The sequence below is a fragment of the Gymnogyps californianus genome, chromosome 4 (assembly GCF_018139145.2).
Source record: "Gymnogyps californianus isolate 813 chromosome 4, ASM1813914v2, whole genome shotgun sequence".
Taxonomy (NCBI): domain Eukaryota; kingdom Metazoa; phylum Chordata; class Aves; order Accipitriformes; family Cathartidae; genus Gymnogyps; species Gymnogyps californianus.
Window position 1 is genome coordinate 58210612 of NC_059474.1, and position 21149 is coordinate 58231760.

The 21149-nt window shown below is 41.4% G+C and overlaps 1 protein-coding gene across 1 annotated transcript in view; it reads right to left on the reverse strand.

The window, feature by feature from the left end:
* DKK2 (dickkopf WNT signaling pathway inhibitor 2) overlaps positions 1–19396 on the reverse strand; it is a 42746-nt gene extending 23350 nt beyond the window's left edge. Inside the window, exon 1 of the mRNA XM_050896166.1 lies at positions 19139–19396. Coding sequence (XP_050752123.1) covers positions 19139–19396 — 258 coding nt within the window. The remainder of the gene's footprint in view (positions 1–19138) is intronic.
* Between the last annotated feature and the right edge of the window lie 1753 nt (positions 19397–21149).

A 21149-nucleotide genomic window follows, 5' to 3' on the forward strand; every position in this document is an offset into this window, starting at 1 on the left:
TTTTGTTGCTTTCTGGACATAATGATTTTACCATCTTTCTTCAAAGAACAGAAATCTTCATTTTCAAAACGATGTGTTGCCAGATGAATCTGTCCTGAATTGTATCATTCTGAACTAGCTGGTAGATGGTACATATACAGGAATCGTATATAATTCATGAGGGATAGCATTCATGGTACTTCAACAGTTCGCTGATAAAACAAACTGTTTACTTTTTGCCCAGATTGCACTTCTCCATAAGCAGAACATTAGTACCTTGTGGCAACACACTTTGCAGGCAAACTGCATTGCCCTGCATCTGACACAGTTGTTCACCCTTCTCAGTTTGTAAAATCTGGATCCAATTTTCAAATGAAAGATCACTTTGCTGAACATTTATTTTTCCTGTGGAATTACTTTACCAATGTTTGGTGAATAGGCTCTTTTCAACCTTGGGGGTTATTTATTCAGATTTTTATTCTCTTCAAAATGTTGGTGGAAAATGTTTGTCTGCTGGAGGGGCACCACATGCTTCTGATCTGAAGATTGACTGACTTCTACTGCCTAAAAAGCAAGTCAGCAAGTACAAATACAGACAGGAGGTTAAATGATCATTAAGTATCTAAATGAACTGGAAATTACAGCCCCAGTTTCAAAAGTCTGTCAGATGAATTGAGTTCCAGTCTAATTCAGAGTCCTGGGAACTTAGATTTCTATACACTCAAGAGTTTACTAAACTGAACAATATAATATCACAAAGAGATGGACGAGCAAGAGTGAATGCTGAGAAGGATGAAAAATGAATGCAGCAGTAACCTGCCGGTTCAAGAGCAAATGCAGGTTCCCAAAGCAAATATTTTTCCTATCTGCAATAAATTGTGATATTCTTCTGCTTAGAATCTGTACAAATTGTGAATACAGCACATTTTTTTCATTGAACAATTAAAAAGAAAAAAGCAGCTTTTTATTCCAAGAATTTTTATGGGAAAATGAAGCAGTCCCAGTGAAGTCTTGCAGTTTCCATTACATTTTTTTCTGTTTCCTCTTAAGCACTAAAAGCACTCACTAAGTTCTGATGTTTCCAGGAATTCTGGAACCAGAATATTTTGTCAAAAAACAGAGTTCCAAAAGTAGAAAATAAGTTAGGTATGCATCTCTTAAAAACAAATATTTCCAAGGCAAGTTTAGAAAAACTACTGTTTAAAGGAATATTGATTTAAACAGTATAATTTTCAACCTGTGTACTTCCTATTAAACTTTAGGACATTTAACACCATTCTTTATTAATTTCATCTGTGTCTTTCTTCTCTGAAAATACTCTACTTCCCATTGTGTAAACGTTTGGATTGGTCATCTATGTTATCATCTTCCAAATGTTTTGAGTTCCTTAAAATATCATATATATGTTTCAGAGAAAAGCATTTTTACATAATGGGGAAATTCAGATGGCATACAATGACAAGTTTTTGGAATCAATGTCATAAAAATTTAGCATAACTGATGACTGAGCTGACCAAACATTATGCTTAAAATGATAGGCTTCCACTCATGGGTGAATCAAGTGGTCCCTTTATGCTTTTGAATGAGATGGTCATCTATTGAAAACAACTCTTAGAGCAAGTTTCACTGCTTTCAGTTTAATTTGCACTCACGTAACAGTGGACCATCTTGGGAAAGTAATTCCACTCTTTCTCCAACACTTTGTGCACTTAGAACTGTTTGAATGACTTGGTTCTTCTATTTCAGTGTAACTTCTGCTTATGCACCCTTTAATACTAATAATAAAATGCTTTGAAGGTAATACAACACTGCAGTTAAAAATATCTCTTTTTGCCTATGTAGGACATCTTGCTGAATCACAAGAAGAGACTTAGACAAGCCTGGATAGATGTCTTTGGGAAAAGGAGAGGTGGGATTCTGCTCCAAATCCAGGGAATTTTAGTGCCTACTTCTTATTTCAAATTCTATGTCATAAAAACAATTTCTAAATTATCTTTTTTTAAGCAAAGAAATGTCATTGCAAAACCAAAAACAATCTCCAAAACCCAAAATCTATATTGGTCTCACCAGTGCATTTCTATCAGCAACAGCAATGCTGTGGCATCAAGATGCAAGTAGCAAACCAATGTTTTTATTACCACGTCATGGAGACCTGCATTGGCTTGGGTGGCTGACAGTGCACAGGCTAGAAAGGACCTGGGAACTTCTTCATTCATGAGCCCATCAATATAGCGGAGATACATCATCTTTTATTAGATGTCTAATACCAACTCTATTTTTTTCTTGAACGCGTTTGTGCAGCGTTGGTCCATGCACTCTAATTTTATAATTATTTAACAATTCTTTGCTTTTAATTATACTGCCTTGCAAAGGCATAATACCACTGTCTTAAGAGGAGGACAAGAGGGAAGAATTTAGAGTTTTTGATTAATTTCTGAAAATACTGAAATGAGAACTGACACAGACAACGGAGTGGAGCTGTGACCCAGGCTTTCTCTAGACATCTAGATAAGTGGGCTGATTTTCAAAAGTGACCAAGCACCCAGTGCCTTCCAGCTACAACCTATAAGTATTGCTGGAAGATCAATTTGAAAAATCAGACTATGTACCTAAAACTGTAAAAGGGAGCTGACAGCCCCACATTAGTCTGAAAAAACCAAAACCAACCAACCAACCAACCAAGCATTTGTGGCCCTTGTAAATACTATATCACACGCTCATTAAAAACGGTGTGCTCAGATAACCAATCCGCTATATGCACGAAACCAGCAGAATGAACAAATACACACCATTAGTTGGGATTTTTTCCCCAGCAAAAATGGTGTCAAAATCAGAGATTTTAACAAGTAATCAAGTTCAGTTCCTTTCCACTTCTGCTTTAAAGAAGGGAGCAGACTGGACTTGGTCACATCTATCAAAAATCATGTACTGCCTTAGCCATAAATGTGACAAGACTCATCACTAATCACAAGACGTCACATCTTGCTCTCAAGTGCAGTGGAGAGGCAGCAGCTCTGCCAAGCTCTTTACTGAACCTGGGTGGTTGGAATCCAGGTTTGAATGCCAAAGTATTTTAAACGTGTGTTAAGCATGGCTCTTAACTGGTCAGGAGTTTGCAGATGGAAGAGGAGATCAAAGGAGGGGTTTTAAATTTTTTTTTAATACTATCGATACTCATCAAGTCAGAGGTGGTAACCAGAGACTGCAGCTAGGGCGAGCAGCGGAGGGAACACTATTTTTTTAGACTGTAAATTCCCACTTTTGCCTGATACGGAGGGAGATCCAGTGAAAGCAGGGAAAGACACGCACATCCATCCACCCACCCACACACCCTCACCAGCACTTATAACACCGTGACTTTTATTTAGGCTCCCTAAAACCTCTGGTCAAATAGATTTGAAAGATAAAGTGCGAGATTCTTGGGTTGTTTGACTGTAATCCTGAGTTGCTCTTTGTCCTCAGCTGTCTCTATCTATTTGTAGATGGAGCCAACCAGTCCTGTACTTCCCTGGCGTGAGAGCAGTTTCCATCAAAACTGTAGCAACTTTGGAAACGTTAGACTTTTCAAAAAGCTGTAAGGTTGCTCTAACAGCAGAAGTGATAAATAAAATTTGCACTAATAAAGTGTTCTATTAATGCATCACTGAAATACGGAATATATTTAAAGGAGAAAAATCTCACTTTTGTCTTCCAGAGTATTTTCATCAGCTTAGAATATACTTCACCAAGAGGCAGGAGGAAGTATTGACTGCTTCTGCCATGAGCTTGCAAGAAGGTGACCCTTACTCTGCTGTTGGGTCCAAGTTTGCTGACCTTGCCTACGGCAAACTCTGCCTTCAAAGATAATTGTGCATACAGAAGGGCTGAGAGATCCGAGCGGAAAAAAGAAGGTGGATTCTGAAGGTAAATTTAAGTCAATTCACTGACTTATACAGAGTTTACCATAGAAGCTCACTACAAAATTACATGATGTATTTATGAAGTTTCTACAAAGTATGAAGACACTCAGCTCTATGTATAATGATAATTTGGGAGGGAAGAATTTACTCATGAGCAAAAAAAAGCTTGAGAAACTAAAAGGAAAGCAAAAAGACCCCCCAAAACCAAAAACCTTCATTCTGAGTGATGAATGACTTGAAAATCTCACCCTTTTTTGAAAGTATTTACTTCCATAGCTAAATGGTAGCAAAATTCTTTGAAAAGTCTCCCCCGACTTGTGCATGCCACATACTTTGTAAATCTGTCCTAAGCCTCTTTGTCTATTTCTTCGTTTTTCCATTTCCTTTTCATTATAGTCATGTTTTCCATTCGCTGCAGCAATCTCTTTGGAGTATTTAACATTTTGCCTAGAAGTCTCTCTGGATAACAAACCCACACTGAAGTTCGTGGGAGTATTCACATTGATATCCATGGGCATTGGAGAGGATATGAAAATCAGTGCCCTGTCACAGACCCAAAGATCAAGTCCAGCAAAGTAGTTAAATATTTGCCTGACTAATATTTATATATGCACATCCTAACTGAGGTAAACAAGACAACATGAATGCTTACATTAAGCCACATATGCTTAAGTTTCCTGATAAATTGAGGTAAAAGTTGGGTTATTTATGCTACTGATAAAATATAAATTGATATTGATTTATTATGTTGATAAAAATAATAAATTATTGATAAACTACATAAGTACATAAAAGTTGCCATAACGTATCAGAGCAAAGTGGTCAGGCCAGTGTCCTGCTAGTTGTAAATACTCCAAGGAGTAAAAACATAGGCAAGTACAGAAGAATTTCTCCCAGATGCATTCTCCCAGCTTGAGCCAACAGCAGCTTAGATACATCTGAAGCTGGAAGTTTTACCACTGTGTTTAGTACCTACTAGTGCAATCTCTCGTCTCTGCGTCTGTCTCATCTCCATTTGAGCAGTTCCATATGGCTCCCACAGCATCATGTGGCAATGAGCTATACAATATGAAAAAATAGTTCCTGGCTGTCTGATAATTTCACACTGTCTGCTCTTGGCTCTTCTTCTAGGGCAAATACTGAGTGATTGCTCTCCACTCACCTTTTCCTCACTCTTCATTATTTTATATCTCTGTCCTGTTCTCCCACGAGCATCCCTTTTCCAAACTGGGGTGTTGTGTCCTATTTAATTTCTCCTGTGTTAAAGCAGTTCTGCTGCTCTGATCATCCCTGCTGTCCTCCTCCCCCATCTAATCCTGACTGCTTCTATATCCTTTTAACAGTTATTCAGCATCACGAATTCAGAAGTAGTGTAAAAATGCTCTGTTTTGTTCTCAGTTCCTGATGTTCTGCTCGTTTTTTTGTGGTTTTTTTTTAAATATTTAATTTTTGTCTCTCTCTGCTGCTGCTTCACCATTAACTGATAGCTAAAGTGACTCTACTTTAGAAGTTATTCCTGTATGTGCCTAACTGCCATCACATTATGCCATGTACATTGCTTTATACCCACAGAAATGGAATTTTACCTGTGGGTTTTATTTCTCAGATGCTCAGTATACTGACATTTACTGCAACTCTTTGTGGTCCATTTAAGTTCTTACTGTTCTGAATACATTTCATTAAAAACTTCTGTGCCTCACTAATCCCCTGTTTTCCAGACAATTTACTAATAAGTTGAACAGCATCAGGCTCCAAAAGATTTGTGTGAAACTTTGCTTATAACCTCCCTGCATTGTGAAAGCTGGCCGTTTAGTTCTGCTTATTTTTTCCTGTCTAGCGATCAGTTATTAGTTATTCCAATCAGTTACGAAATGGGTTATCCGTTGGCAATTCAGTTTCTTTAAAGTTTTTGTACTTGAGCTGTAGCTCCATTCACACAAGTATTTGAAGAGCAGTGGTAAATTACTTGCCAGAAATGGTGTCGTTTGATTTTGATCTGTCATTAGCCTGGTAAGAGAGTGCTGTTTTGAAACATTAACCTTAATATTATCTTTACAAATACAATTAAGGCTGAGTATTAAGGGAGTGTTTTGTGAGGTAGGCTGGAAGGAAGAGGGAAGCCTCAGCCTCACACATGTTATCAGGACAGCAGAGCGTTTGAGGTTTTTTGTTCTGGAAAATGTTCAGGTGAAACATACTGTGAAAATAAACTTTAGAAGACGCAAATGTTCACAAAATGTCTTCTAATAGCTACTGTTTAAATTAATTTCCTGCAAATAGGGTCATTTAGGACAGAAGGGGATCAAAAGTAAAAGCAGTGTGATATTTTACTAACAAGTGGTCAAACCATACAAGCACAAAGACTTCCAGCGAATTCAACAGCACCAGGAGCAGCTGAGCTCCCCGTCCTACAGTAACACAGACATGTGTTGTACCACCAACAGCACACGAACCGTGTTCATGGCTGGTCTTGTCTGCTCATGCTATTTCAGCAGCGTGAATCACCCTGACTGAAATTCAGCCCCGTGCCACCTAAGCAGCCCTTCAAGCCCTCCAGCTGGTATCTCACAGAAACTGGCTTGCCCTTCGGTCAAGAGGTAAAACTCAAATTTAAAGTGCTACATTGCAAAAGTCTTGCACTTAAAAAAACAAACCAAAAAATCCCCAAAAACTAACCACCCTCCAAAAACCCCAAACGAACCCCCCCCCCCAAACTGTACAACTTGAGACCTGAATACTGACCAACAGCCAGCAGGAGCACTGGAGGTCAAACCAGGGAAAGAGAGGAAATCAAATCCAGAAACTGAGTGTCAGTCTCTGTTGTGCAATCTGTTTTCACAGAATCAGCTAAATCTGAATTAGTGAATTCCACTTCAGCTTTTGCTCCTACCGCCGCTATATCCACGGTATCTGGGAAATGACTTAGACACATCTCTGGAGAACAGCATGGGTCCAGTGCTTCCAAAAGGCCAAAGTCAATACGTTCATGTGTCAGATACATGTGCCAGGGTAGCCGTCCCAGCTGCACAACACATGATGTGTCAACTGCTTTACATAGGGTGGGTCAGGAAGAGGCTCATTAAAGAGAAATGCTACAGCTCTGCTTGCAACATCTCTGCATCCTTGTCCAGTTTTACACCGAAAAGAAATGACACTGCTTTAAGAAAAAGGTTACTCTGGATGGAGATCAAAACCTGTACAGAAGGGTCAGAGGAACTGTGTCTGGTACGTCAGATACAGATCTGTCACTGATCTTTCATATCATTATTTCATCGTTGAGGGAACAGCGTGAATTATTCTGATTTAACTTTTTCTGTAATAATAATTATAAGAAATTATTCTGATGACCAAATTCAGACTCTTACACAGGTGACGAAAGACAAGAGAGTTCCTTGTCCCTGAGCACACTTTGCAGCGAGGGAGTCTCAGCTGGACAATTTCCTCTGAGCTGAATTTCTCTCCTGCGTAGAAAAGGCTACGATCTTGCTCCCTAAAGGCGTGCAGAACCTAATTCCCACTGAAAACATTCAGGGAGTTAGGTACATAAAAACTCTTCAAATTCATCCTATCTACAAACAGGGCCTAACCTTTGAGATGGCTTTCTGCGCAGAAGCGTGTGGCACCTCTTGGATAAGACGGGCAACGAGACAGCACTTTTTGCAGAGTAAGGAGCCAAAGTGTGGCATTTCTGGGCAGCATGAACTTGCGTCTGTGGCCACATTTTTTTGGTGCATCTGCTGGGAAACACTGCTGGAGGGGAGTGAGTTACATCACTTCTTTGGGTACTGAATTGTCATCACCATTACAGATGTTCCCCTCAGTGGACCTGAAAGCTGTTCCTGAACAAGTGAAGATATCATCACGTGGCTGTTATAGAAGATAATGGGTTTTCTCTCATTTTCCCCATCCTTGACCCTTCTGTTCTGATCCTTTAGCTGTAAAATAGACTTCAGTCCCACCAAATTCAAGAGTGACAACTGCATCCCAGACCTGGAACTCATATACCGCTATCATACCTGTTTGTACAACGTATGCACTGGCTTCTATTCATCTAAAACGTTTAAAACAGAGTTAAGACAGTGCTATGCTTCTCTTCATCTGTTTGTTCATATTGGAGGGGGATTTTGTGGGTAACTCACTGAGACAAGAGCCTGAAAGTGGATACCCCTCCAGTGTCAAATGGTATCTTGGCTAGCCAGGCCTGTCTGTGGTACATGCCTGTTCAGAAAAATTAAAGATTTTCACAGTGCTAATCTCTGTTACACAGACAATCTGCAGCCCATTTGCTATTCCTTTTTGGCTTTATTTTTAACAGGGCCTTAAAACATATTTTTCCTTAAAATGACAACATTCTTTTCTGCCCTCTTTGTTCGTGGGGCTTTGTGCACTCATAAACAGTTTAAGAGTTCCCTTCACACCTGTGGTGCACATGTGTGCCTGTAATAAAGACTCTCTTATCTATCCTTCACTGATAACTTAAGAGAACAGTGTTTAAGAAAAGGCACCATCCTTGCAACTGTAATGAACACAACCAAACCCAAATCCCAAACCTACAGCAGCGACAGTAAGGCCAGCGTGCCTGCGGAGGGAGGGAACCTGACCCACGAAGCTCATTAGAAATCTGCTTTCCCAGAGACTGAGGAGTGTCTCTAGTTTTGCTGTCCGGTATTTAAACCCTCCATAACCTGAGTTCATTGAAGTGCACCAATAACAGACATTGCATTTCAAATTAACATCTTCTGCCTGTCAGGCATCTCCATGCATGAAGGTCTTTAAACATTTTACAAAAGTTTTTTAATAAAGCCATCCAAAATCTCTGTCGAGCACAGGGCCAAAAATGTGCTTCCCAGTTTGGCAAATCAGTAAAGCAAGCGGGGAAAAGCTAAACATGAAACTTTGACTTTCAAACTCATTCTTTGAACCACCAGATAACTGTCCCCCTTCAGCGCTCCAGCCAGTTGTTTCTTCTACACTTCCAGTGAAATCCAAAGATAAAAACAACTCTTGCATTTTCTGTAATAGTAATAATAATGTTTTTTAATTTATGATTTATCTCTGTCTACCGCTGGTTTTTTAGATAATACTTAAACCGAGATATTCATATGCATATAGACAAACACATAGGCTAAGAAAGCCTGAGTTCCTACCTCTGAAATGCTTAGAAATTTTGCACTATCTAGTACATTTTAGATATCTGTGCAATACCAAAACTTAGAACTTCCTATTTCCCACTTAATAAAAGATGCATCTTCTTTCCCATTCTAGTCACTTCTCTAGAGAAAGGAAGGGAGAGAGTCTTCCTTATCCTCCCTGCTGGCCCCAAAGTTGGAGCAGAAAGGCTGAGGGGAAGGCAAGCAGACCTGTGACTCCTTTCCAGCTGGCAAACCCTGCTCAAAGACACAAGGAAGCAGCCTGTACCATCCCAAGGTTTTGCTCCATCCTTCCTTGACCTCCATGGACTCCGTGTTGCTTATTTGGAAAATCATGCCAGTTAGCACAATCTGAGCTATGCTAAAGCTATGCTGCTACTCAAAACCAACTTGCTGAGAAAATGCCCCCCAGAGACTTGTTTACACAGCGGGGAGTGGATCAGCACGCATTAGGCTGCAGTGCCGTGACTGCTTTTTCGGCTGCCTCGTACTGGGTATACTCTACTTGCGCTGACATCACTGGCCGGGCCCCGTCGCCGAGGTCTCAGTGGAAGGAAAACCCTAAGTCAGCCTAACCACAGGACAGTTTGGGATCGGTAAGACTTTCCCAGCCTCTTTCAGCTTAGGCACTGGTACAAAGTCTGAGAGAAATTTCCCTCCGCAGAGAAAACCTTAATCTTCTGGTTAGACAACACCACACACTACAATTTGATACTTAATAAATTGTCATGAAGCTATAATACAAGTATTCACTTGGTCACTTATCCTTTTAGCAATAAAAAACAATTGGGACTGAAGTTCAGTTGCAATTTGTTGCAGCTGCTGTGGCAAGGACCCCCTCAGAAAGTAATTTCCAGAGGATTCTTCTTGTTAAAAAGCCATTTCCTTGGCGAGGAGTGGGATGTCTGGAAGATAGCAACGGGGACAAAACCAAGCACAGAAGTTTACAAGCATTCCTGAAGAGCATTTTAAAAACCCTGTATTTATTCAAACAATTACAAAAACATTTTATGCAGCTAAAGCAGTTTAGCCCCTCCACCAAAATATAAAGTAGACTTTTAAGCCTAACTTTTGATAGGCAGTTTTCCTCATTACCTCTAAGACGACACATGAGGCAGCATCAACACTTGGCTCCACCCTGGAGAAGGTGTGGAGAGAGGATGGCAACCTCCTGGTTTCCCGGTCCTTCCACGGCTCCCAGGATTTCCATTCTTCAGTTCTGACCCACACCCACTTACTCTCCCCACCACAGGAGCTGATTGAACTACTTGGTTATGAATAATATACATTACAAATTTAGCTTTGTTGGGAGTAACAGGAAGTGAGAGGGTCTGGAAGAACAGCTTCCAGTCTCACTGGGCAACCCCATAGTGTTCAGCTCACACATTATGGCATGTGGTTGGTTATGTGGGTCAGATGGTATCATTATTACTACCTGAGTGGACGACAAACTGAAATTTAAGAATGACAAGTCTGGTAAAACTTTCAGGCTATGTTAAATACATGAAACAGTCTTCACATTTACTTAGTGGCTCCCATCATCCTAGGGAGTTAATGAGAACCAACCCCCCGCAAAGAGAAGACTAATTATGCCAGGCTCTTTATCTCTGTAAGCGCTCATGGATTTATCATCGGATAACACACCAGCCATGCCACCTTCTCTAGCCTGCCAAATGGTCACCCTGTTCCCTGATGCAAACACAGGATAAGGATAGTAGCCAGCTTTTTCTTCCCTTCTGCTTCTTCCATTATTGTTATCCCTTCATGTTACTCAGCATATGGTCTCTCTCTGTGAGAAAGCTATATGTTAACTATTTAATCACAATTTGTAACTCTTTCTTTGGTAAGGAATGCCATTGTCCTGTCTACCTCTAAAAGAGGAAATGGCCGTTTGACATCTCCTTTCTCCTTCCATCCCACCTGAAGAATGACAGGGGAGATCACATTTGAAAAAGAAAGTAAGTATCCACCCAGTACTCCTACCAAAGAGGAGAAGTAGGAGACTCACAGCTCAGTCTCTGTGTCTTGGACAACCTAGTGCCCCACAAGATAGAGAGAAACACAAACTTTTCTTTTTTAAGCTAGAAAACAGGATCCTGAGTCTCCCAGGGAATTCACAATGAACTGGATGGGAGGCAGGTTCTGCTCCCTTGTTTTCAAGCCAAAAGAGAAGAAATAAAGAAATATGGCAAGTTCTGCAGTCTGTAATAGCCCTGCCAGGTCAGGCCAACAGAAGCTTCATTTGGCCATTTTTCACTCGGTTGCTACTGAAGACACACTGCAAAGACAAACTGTCTGCCAAGCCCAAGGCTCCGTAACACCATCTCTTGCTTGCAGCTCTATGTCATATTGGACAGAGGTTTTTCTCCTTTTAAATCCATGCTCCATAAAAACTCACCCTGAACAGAGACCATATAAGCCAAAGCACCTCTGTGTTATACTCCACATGAACACATCCACAGGCAGAAAATCAGGGAAAGCACTCAGGCACACCAGTAAATCTAGCCGTAAGAGCAGGTGGCAGGCGGAGTCTTCCTTAGAACTTGCAGCATTGAGAAGCCCAAAACCTATTTTTAGTAGTGGCTTCAGAAAACAACCTAAGCTATTTGAGATGGGACCCAAGCCCCAATTAAACACAGGACCTAGATTTCTATGGCTTCTTTTGTGTTGACATGAATACTTGACACTGGCCATCCAGAGTACCGTGGCTGTACTTCATGAAACACTAGAGTTTTGCTGTAAAAAAAACCAAAACCAAAAACTAAAAGGAGAGGATAAAGTCATATGAAAGCAAAAAGGTTAAACATAAGATGGTAGCACATCTGTCAGTAACTTTTTTTTTTGACAGTCTAAATCTTCTTCTTCTGAAGATGAATTGAACTAAGTTAATGCCAACTAGATTAGTTAGGCTTAGCATTTTGCATTTCTGTTAGTGGTTTTACATACAATTCTCTCCCCTGCTTCCAGAGACCTTGTTTTACAGGAGAATGTCCAGCTTTAGGATCTTTGCAGGCTGTCAAGAAGAGGTGCACCATTTTCTGTAGGAACACATAGCAAAAGAAGTACTTCTGGAAACTACCCTGCTCTGCACAACTCTGCATTACTTTCCCTGATGCTGTTCTAGTTAAGAATGAGATTCCAAGAATAAAAGTTTCCTGCTGCAACATAAACATATTCTGTTTGCAATTCCTTTTAAGAGATCTCCGCTTTAGGTGTTTCAGACTTGCAGGGAAGAGATCACACTGACAGCAAGTCACTGCTTCACTCAACGCAAGCTGCCAAAATGCGTTGAACTGAACCCCGTCCTCTCATTCACTGGACCGATAAATATGCTTTTAAAAGCATGCACAGCCTGGTTCACACTTACATGATGCACAGAGAATGAGGCAGAGGGCTTGCAGAGTGAAGCAACACCTCATTCCCGAGCATGTGCAGAACAGTCCACCTTCACTTACTGCTAAAAATGCTAAACCAGTGCCATTTGCACTACATATGTGCAACATGCATGTCTCCAAGATTCATTACTGTGCCTATGAAAATTCAATCATATCAAAGCTTAGCTTTAAGAAAGTCCCAAGAGGCTGAACCGTGTGCTTATGTGCTTTGAGGGGGAAAAAAACCAACTCAAACTTTTTTTCCTTTTTGTAGCATTGCCCCAGTCTTTCCTTTAGTAGGAACAAAATAACTGCTAAATGAGCAAACTCCACGTTCCCACTGTGCGTTTATATCCATTCATTTTCATAACTCAAGTTCTGTTTGTGTGAACAAAAATGCATAAATCACAGATGGATTTAGGGCCGATCCCAAGAAAACTGTAACTAAGATGAACAAAACTCATTATTTTATTTGAAAACTGCTGTGCTTTGGTCATTTAGTATAACCATATGTATCCTTTTATGCCACCTCTCTCTCTCTAACACTACTTTCTGTAGCTCATTCTAGAGCAAAGGATCCTGCAATGAGCTTGGAAGTATCATAAATTCACCTATTTTCACATTTCATTGCAATTTGAAAATTGCTTTGTGTTCATGAGATTTTCCATTAAAATAAATCTGCCCTTCAATCAAAAAGGGAAAAATTATACTGAACAAAAGTGACAGTTTGGGGACACATACAGTCACTGCACATCCTATACTTGATCAAAAAAGAAGAGACAAATGTTCATGTTCTCTAATGAAAATAAAGACTTTTGCAGGCAAAATTAATTTTAAAAAAGTAATAAAACAAACCTTGTGATCTTTTTGGCTTTTGTATGGACCTTTCACATCCATGGATATGAAGCTCATAGAAGCTGGTTTCAACCTAAAGGTATCAGAAACACAGCCTAGAACATAGCACTGAAAGACAAGGATTTCCAAAGAATTATCCTCAGTTCTCTAAAAAAAAGAAAAAAAAAAAGTAAAGATCTAAATACACTTGGAGTTTCACCAATGCAGGAAAAGCAGAGAGGCGGCTTCTGGTTTTCTTCCCCATTTCTGTAGTGTCATACAAACTTCAGCTCCTCAAATCTATCATAAATGTCTAACGACTGTAGTGCCAACACCGACACGAAGCTCCCTAGCACTGTGGCGGGATATGGTGACAAGCCGCGTGCCAACGATGGGCCGAGCAGGGGCTGCTGGCTCCAAGTCTGGCCCGTTGCACCCTGACTCTTGCCAGCCATGACCAGTGTGTGCATGTGGGGGTAGCATGAGCTTGGCAGGGACTTCGGCAAGCCCAAGCAGGAAGGGAAGGTCTCTGCTTTGAAAGCGTTCTCCAAATTAACATTTTTACATATATATAAAACTTGTTTGGATATACTCAAAAAAATTCTCAGATACACAAAACCTGAAGAGGAAAGCAATGCTCGAAAAACAAACAGAAGCAGGAGCTTCATGGGACTCCTCCTTTGCAGAGTTAAATTCCTCCTAAACGACATTTCCAGGGTGAGGCATTTGTAAGTACAACTGTAAAAGGACCAAAGGCTCAACTGACAAACCATGAGATATGAAGTGCTTGCAAGATACATCCGGTGTTGAGATAATTAAAATCAAAATTAAACTTGTGCTATATTTGCATCTGCAAAGCATCAGTTAATCAAACATAGTGAGTTAATCAGACTCATTTTTCTGAGGGCAAAATGTAATCATGCTTCATCATCTTTTGTGCTGTCCTTAGGCTCTGACAGACTTTCCAGACAGAAACTAACTCTTCCTATGTATTTGCACATCCAATAGCACATCAGAGTCCTGGAAGTTTTCTAGGCATCGTTGCAACATTAATAGGAAATAGTTGTAGTAAAGCCACTTTATAGGAGCTTTTCCTCTATATTAAGAAGTCAAATAATAATTACAAATTGAAGGAGACACCAAGCATGACCCAGGAAGGAGACAATACTCTGCATCCCATTTTTGCAATCAAGAGAGAAGCCACTCGGCTATTTAGCAAGACTGCTGCCAGTAAACCAGTATGTCTCCCAAATTCCTAACAGCAAACAGCAAGAGCAAAGAATACATTCTCTGGTGACCTCTGCAGATTTAGCAATTCTGTATTTATTTTTTATTAAAAAAAAAAAAAAAAGGCAGCTGTTGCTGGATGTAATTTCTAGGTATTGTAATTAATTTATTTTTAATCCCATGAAGAAATAATTTATACTGTCTTGGTTGCTAGCTATTCAAGATATTGCGGTTACATTTTTGGTGTCTTTGGTACATTTTATTGTAACATTCTCAGGGCACTGCAGTCAATTACTAAATCTCATGCTGTTTTACTTGCTACAAAAGCATCATCCAAGCATTTTCTAGCAAGTCCTTGTGGGTAACTATGTCCTGTTCAAGAAACACATGTATGTCCATGCACTGATAGATATGAGATCAGTGTCAACTAAGCCATTTGGATTAATGCCTTTTCGGTTTGGCTTCTGTGATCTCAAGCCTCTTAGCTCAAGCTGTGATGGAGTTTAAAAAAATATTTTTTCTTTTTAAATTAAACCGAATACATTTGGAATACAAAGGCTTATCTCATATCTGTCTATTGTGCCTCTGCAGTGCTAAAACTTGTCCCAGCTTTTCACTCCTCTCTCCCTTTTCCAGACCTCATTATCTCTTATTCAGCCCCACAGTTGTGCCGGTCCCCTCTCGGCCGTCCCAGTTCTTCCCTTCGTTGTTGCTGCTCCTGTCGTGCGCATGGGGGAAGTGGGAGGGACAGTCCCAGTGGGAAGCACAAACCCAACCAGCTACGCAGCAGCAAAGGGAACAAGAGACACATCTTGCTGGGGAAAGGGCCGAAACAATGGCTTGTGGCCAGGACTTGGAAGGGGCAGAAGATAATAGCGCCCACGGATTAAAGAAGGAAAACGGCTGGAAATAAAGTTTGGTAGGTCTCAGCCTACCAGATCATGAAAGGCGGTTGAGTGCGAAGGAGTGAAAACCCCAGCACTGATGGAGGGGACAAGCCTCAGAGGAGAGTGGGGACTATAACCCAGAGGCAAGAAGTCAAAAAGATGAAGTGAATTAAAGAGGCTACAGAGCCATCATCCAGGAATCTACGGAACGGCTATGCCTTTCAATCACAGCTATGATATGTGGGATTTTCCCTTTCAAGTTGCATCTCTATAGTTGAGCAAGAGTATTCACATGGGAGAGCTTGCCCTAACACAGTGGAAGCTATAGCTAACATGCAGAAAAATTAATCTACCATCGTTGCTAATCTGGCCTTTTTAATTTATGACTGTATTCACTGTATTGTATTTATTTAGAGAGATGATGTATGCAGAACAATTTCCCAGAGAGGCTACAGTACTGAGGTGCTAGCTGTTCCTAGAAGCCATTTCTCTAAATCAAGTTTTGAAAGGAAATTGATGGCAGACAGTATATAGTACTGACCCCCCAAAAAGTAATCTAGTCTAACATGCACTGTTCGGTCCTATTTCTGAGCATATTTTTCCCTTGTGCAAATGCTGTAGATACTTTCTGATTCTCTGTGAAACTGGGAAAACATTAACAGTTTGCAGAAAGGGGAAAACAGGAGCGACAGTGAAGACCAGTGAAGACAGTGAAATCTCACTGATTTAGCACGTCAGTGCTTCTCATTCTCTGCTGATCCAAGGCAGTAAAAGGAATAAGAACAGAAAATAAATAATATTCCTCAGAAAGACATAAAAATGTAAGTCTTACTAAAATCCACATTTGCCCTGCCAGTCCCTCCAGCAAGCCGGATCAGTTTGCTTTGCTCATGTGAGTATTTTCATTAATTTGAACTGGAACTTTGCCTGACAAAGGAGCACTGGATCTTCCCTTTCTCTGCAGCAGCACTGTAACTACCAGCTGAAATACATCAACACTCTAGATAAGCCATGAACTATTGTATCCGTTGATTTATTGCTGATTAAAGACTCCCAAGTTGCTCCTAGACCTTGAAAATGTTACATTAACATATTAGAGAAATGTTCTGAAAGTGTGTTAGTCTACCAAGCTGAATAAGCAAATAGGTTGCTGGCTGATGGTCATTTCATGAGTTTTGGTGAGAGTCCTCTGATTTCCACTACGTGTACCTGCAGAGTTGAATGCACAGCTCACAGCTGTCACAACAGCAAAATTCTATTAATTTTTCTTTAAGTTGCATATCCTTGGTCCTTACTAAAACTATTTCCTAGTTGTAAACAAGACACTCAACTCACCATTTAATGTTACTAAGATATAAAAGGCAGTCCTACTTTTGACACAATATAAATTCCACTAATGCAACAGATTGTTTTAGAAAGAAAAGCATAGGCCTGTTCTTTTAGCAAATGGCATGTAAAACTTCAGCACAAAGTCCCATAATCTAAACAAATCAAGTACTAACCTAATAAGAGAGTACTTTAAAAAAAATTATGAAAATGTCATGTCTTAATTGGTTGAGATGTGTGACACCGCTGTTAAAAAATGCAGTGGCTTACCAACCCTGCAACTGGAAGTATCACCAAAGATACAGCATTATCACAAAAGTTACTTCTTTTTTTCTTTTCTTTTCTTCTTTTTATTGCAATTCTGTTTTGTGTTGCTTCAGGCAGATGGCCGAAAGTAGCATCTACAATTATTGGTAGCAAATCTGAGTCATTTTCACAGACTACATCTGCGTGAGACCGCCCAGGAGCCGGGGACAGAGTCCCAGGGAGAGAGGGTGAAACCAGTACCAACAGCCCTTGACAGGAGGTCCGGCTTTGCTCCCTGGGAGCCAAAGTCACTGATTCTCCAGCGGTCTTTGCTTGGGCTACAAACAGGATATCTTAACACGCGTGCCATCTTTTCTACCATTACAGATACTTAGAGCGTTGTCTCTGACTTGAAGTGTACCTTGTGAGTTCATGCCAGTAACTAGAAGTCCCCAGCAAACAATCCAGGTTAGCAAATAAGGGGCAAATCTTGCAAATGCAACCGGTGGGCAGAGCAACTTGTTTTCCAGGAACTGGGTGCATGATAATCAATCATTCTCAACATTGTGCTGAATACACATTGAAGTGCTAAGGATGTTGTACGTAGGGAAAGGTGGCAAGACTTCCCCAAAAGGCAAAAATTATATATCATGTTTGGGGCTGTACAGCGCAGCCCTACAAGTACCCGCACTGAAATTCATGAGACTGAGATAATACTCAGTGGGAAAATAGGTCCTATATATTGACTTTTTGTGAATACACAGAAAACAAAAGAAAACCCAGGGAGAACATATAAGAAAGTGTATCATGCTCCTGTATTTCCTCAAGGTGATTTAACATAGTAATTATTACAATGTGCACTAGGAAAGAGCACAGTACTTTAGTAATATGAAACTTCAGCACAGCATCTGTTACTAAACTTTGCTCAGAGGTAAGGAGAGGCCACCAAATTCTGGGTAAATTATAAAACAATTGAGTGGCTAGGGAAAGAAAGCTTGGAGGAGTTTAAAAACAAATTTCTCACACGCAAAAACCAAAACTACCACCACTGTTATTACGCCTGCACACAAAACCAAATGATAACATTCAATTATTAGGAAGCTGACGTGAAACACTTTAACAAATTCAGTGGATTGCTTGAATTTGCAGCTTCTCTGCTGCTTTAAGGAAAATGTAGGCAAGATACAGACCCTTCAGGCATTGAGTATTTTGCCTTTTTAGTGCTGAATGATGGCAGCTCCCTTGCTGCTACACTGTTTGTTGCTTATGAAAAGCAGCTGTATTTGGAGGTACTAATAACACCCAATAGTATAAAATCTATGTTTTCTGAAGAAGTCTACCTCCTTCAACACAACAATGTACAACATTCATACCATCCAAGTTGAGACTTGATAGGGAAGTAGAGGACTGATGGCTTAAAATGCTGCTTTATAGTTTACCACAAAGATAGTTGAACGAAGATAATTTTCTATCAGACTTCCAAGTTTCCAAGCAGGGTAGAGAGGAAAGAAGACCGTATAAGCAAGTCAGGGTCTTTTTTTCATAAAGTTTCTATAACCTTTTCTTTCTTCCTTACACTCAAACTTCATATTCAGGGTTGTTACTCCCTGCTTATCTCAACTGCACATAACCAAACAAAAGTTCCACAACCACTGGAGTGTATTCTGGACAAGAAACCTAGAATTTATTTTCTGTCATATTAAGCAGATGAATATGCCTTAAACTATACCACTGAGACAGCATGCTTTTTTATTCTCACCATGGAGAAAGATATCAGAGATCAACTTGCTAGGTGTGATTTTTAAAACCAAGTTTGTTTCACCGCTGTAAACATAGTTTTCACTTCATGCTCAAATTTTCCTCACCTATTCAAATTAATTCATTTAGTGTCTGAGAGTTAACAAGAAATTTCTTCCTTTACTTCTAGCAGCCCTTTGAAGGAGTCAAACAAAGAAATGCTGAAGATGATATTTTTTTAAATTACTCTTTCTTCCATCAGTTATTAATCCTACAGAGAAAAATGAAAGGTTTAAAACCTTCCAACTCCCACTTGCACAGTTCTTAACACCAATTATAAGATGATATTGTTCCAGACAACCTCAATGAAGGAAATTAATTAATTAAACACAGTAAAGCTTTGAAAACAATGTGAGGGGAAGACTAGCAATTATTTCCATATAGCACGCAGACACTCGAGCAATGAAGCAATGTCCTACCTCTCCTTGCCGGTGATAGTGCTTGGGAGGTTTTCCCATCTGCTCTAGCATTTTGCCCTTCTTACTGCTAGCAAGCGTCAGTCCCTGGTGGATGCCTGCAGATCTGTTGGTTGCCTGAGTTGGAGCCTCCCCCATCAGGGTGGACTTGATGGAGTTCACCTTGGAGCTGGAGCTGTCTAGCTGGGAGCTCTCCACGATCAGGACCGCGGCTAGTAAGAGGAGACAGCAGGAGCACTTATTCCACATCAGCACGATCATCTCCCCTCCCCCCAAAAGGATTATCTTTTTTTTTTTTTTTTTTTTAAGGCAAAGAAAACAAAAGAGAGAAAAAAAAAAGTTTTTCAAAATATCTCCCAAAGTTGTTAAGAAAGCAATGGATTTCAATGCCACACACTCAAGGAACTGCTGTTCTGAGAGACACAGGAGAAAAATAATTTTAAAAAGAATCTCCTAGGAAAAAAAAGTGTCAAGTCTATAGGCACTGAGCAACTATCGGGTCTGTGAGGTGATGGCTTTTTCCTCCAGGTCTTCAAGAAGTCCAGGCAATTCTTTAGTAACTGAGAGCAATAAGCTACGAGGCAACTGCACCCAGGGCAGCTCCCCACCAGTGCAGACACCAGCACGTTTGCTTAAGCTTCAGAGGAAGAGTGAGCGAGTTACTTCCCCCCACTCCTCCTCTCTTGCTGCACAAGCCAGCAGAGAGGAAACTCAAACCAGATCCAATCCAAGCAGCACCGGCAAAAGCTGGGCTTAGTTTTCTTTCTCTCTCTCTCCCCCCTCTTTACTTTTTATTCCCCTCCTCCTTTTTCTGTCTTTTGCCTCAGCCTCTGCAGCCAGCAGGAGTGAAAGCGCCTGGTCTCCTCCTCCTCCTCCTCCTCCTCCTCCAGCCTGGCCGGTGCAGAGCGAGGGGCTCTGGGCATCCGGCAGCGGGGCAGCAGGGCAGGGGAAGCCCCGGGGCTGACCCCCACCCACGGCGGGAGCGCCGGGACACGGGCAGAGGGGCAGAACCCCCGGCGGGCTTCCTGCACTGCTCCCCCTCGCACTCAGGGGTCTCCAGCAGCCTCTCGCTGCCCCACTTATTATTATAGCCGCTGGCAGCGGGTATCCCTTCCCCTCACCCCCAGCCCAGAGAAGGGACATGTTGCGCAGTGACTTTCACCCCCTCTGTCCCCCCGCCCAGCTCCCACCTCTCCGGAGGCCGCTCTCTCCCCAGCCTGGCGGGTTCCCCCTCTCTCCAGCTGGGGTCTGCCCGGGGCACACGGCCACGCACAGCCCTGGACACGCGTGCCACGCTCTCAGCTGCACCTCACTGCCGCTTGGGTATCCAGCCCCGAGGTGGAGGTTAAGTCTCGCCGAAAGGGAAGGGTGCCAGCAGGCTTTCCACATGGGCTCCCCAAATTGCACTGCCAAACTGAAGCGTGTGTTGAGGTGCTCCAGCTCCCTGAAATGCTCAGAAGTGCAAAGCACGTTAGTCCTGCAGTGCTGTGGAAGTATGGGGCTGGCACGCAAATCCTGCCAAATCTTATGCCCGAGCCTGCCAAGTCCACTGCCCAGGTAAAGGCCATGTCCAGCCACTAATGGTGCACTGCACTACTCCTAAACATGACACTTCTCAGTGCCACTAGCAACCCAAGGGACTTACTTTGTATTCATCTTCTCAGTTTCCTTGGCATGAGCACACATTTGATTGCTGTGAAATGTCCGGGTGCTACTAACTACACCCACATGCTCCAAGGCCCTTGCATCTCCCTGCCACAGCACCAAAACACCGTGTTTCACAAAAAGGAAGGTAGACAGGGACACAGAACTCAAACTTAGCAGAACTGGGGTAAACCCAGCTCTTAACTTTTCCCTGTTACCTGTGGAAGATTTAGTGCAGAGAACATCACAATGGGGCACTTGTGTACTGCAGTGGAGCAGCGGCAAGCCCTTGTCTTTCCCCCGGACATGTGAAAGTGGGATGGAAGGAACAAAGATGGTGAGAGGAGCAGCCCTCTTGCTGTCCCACATG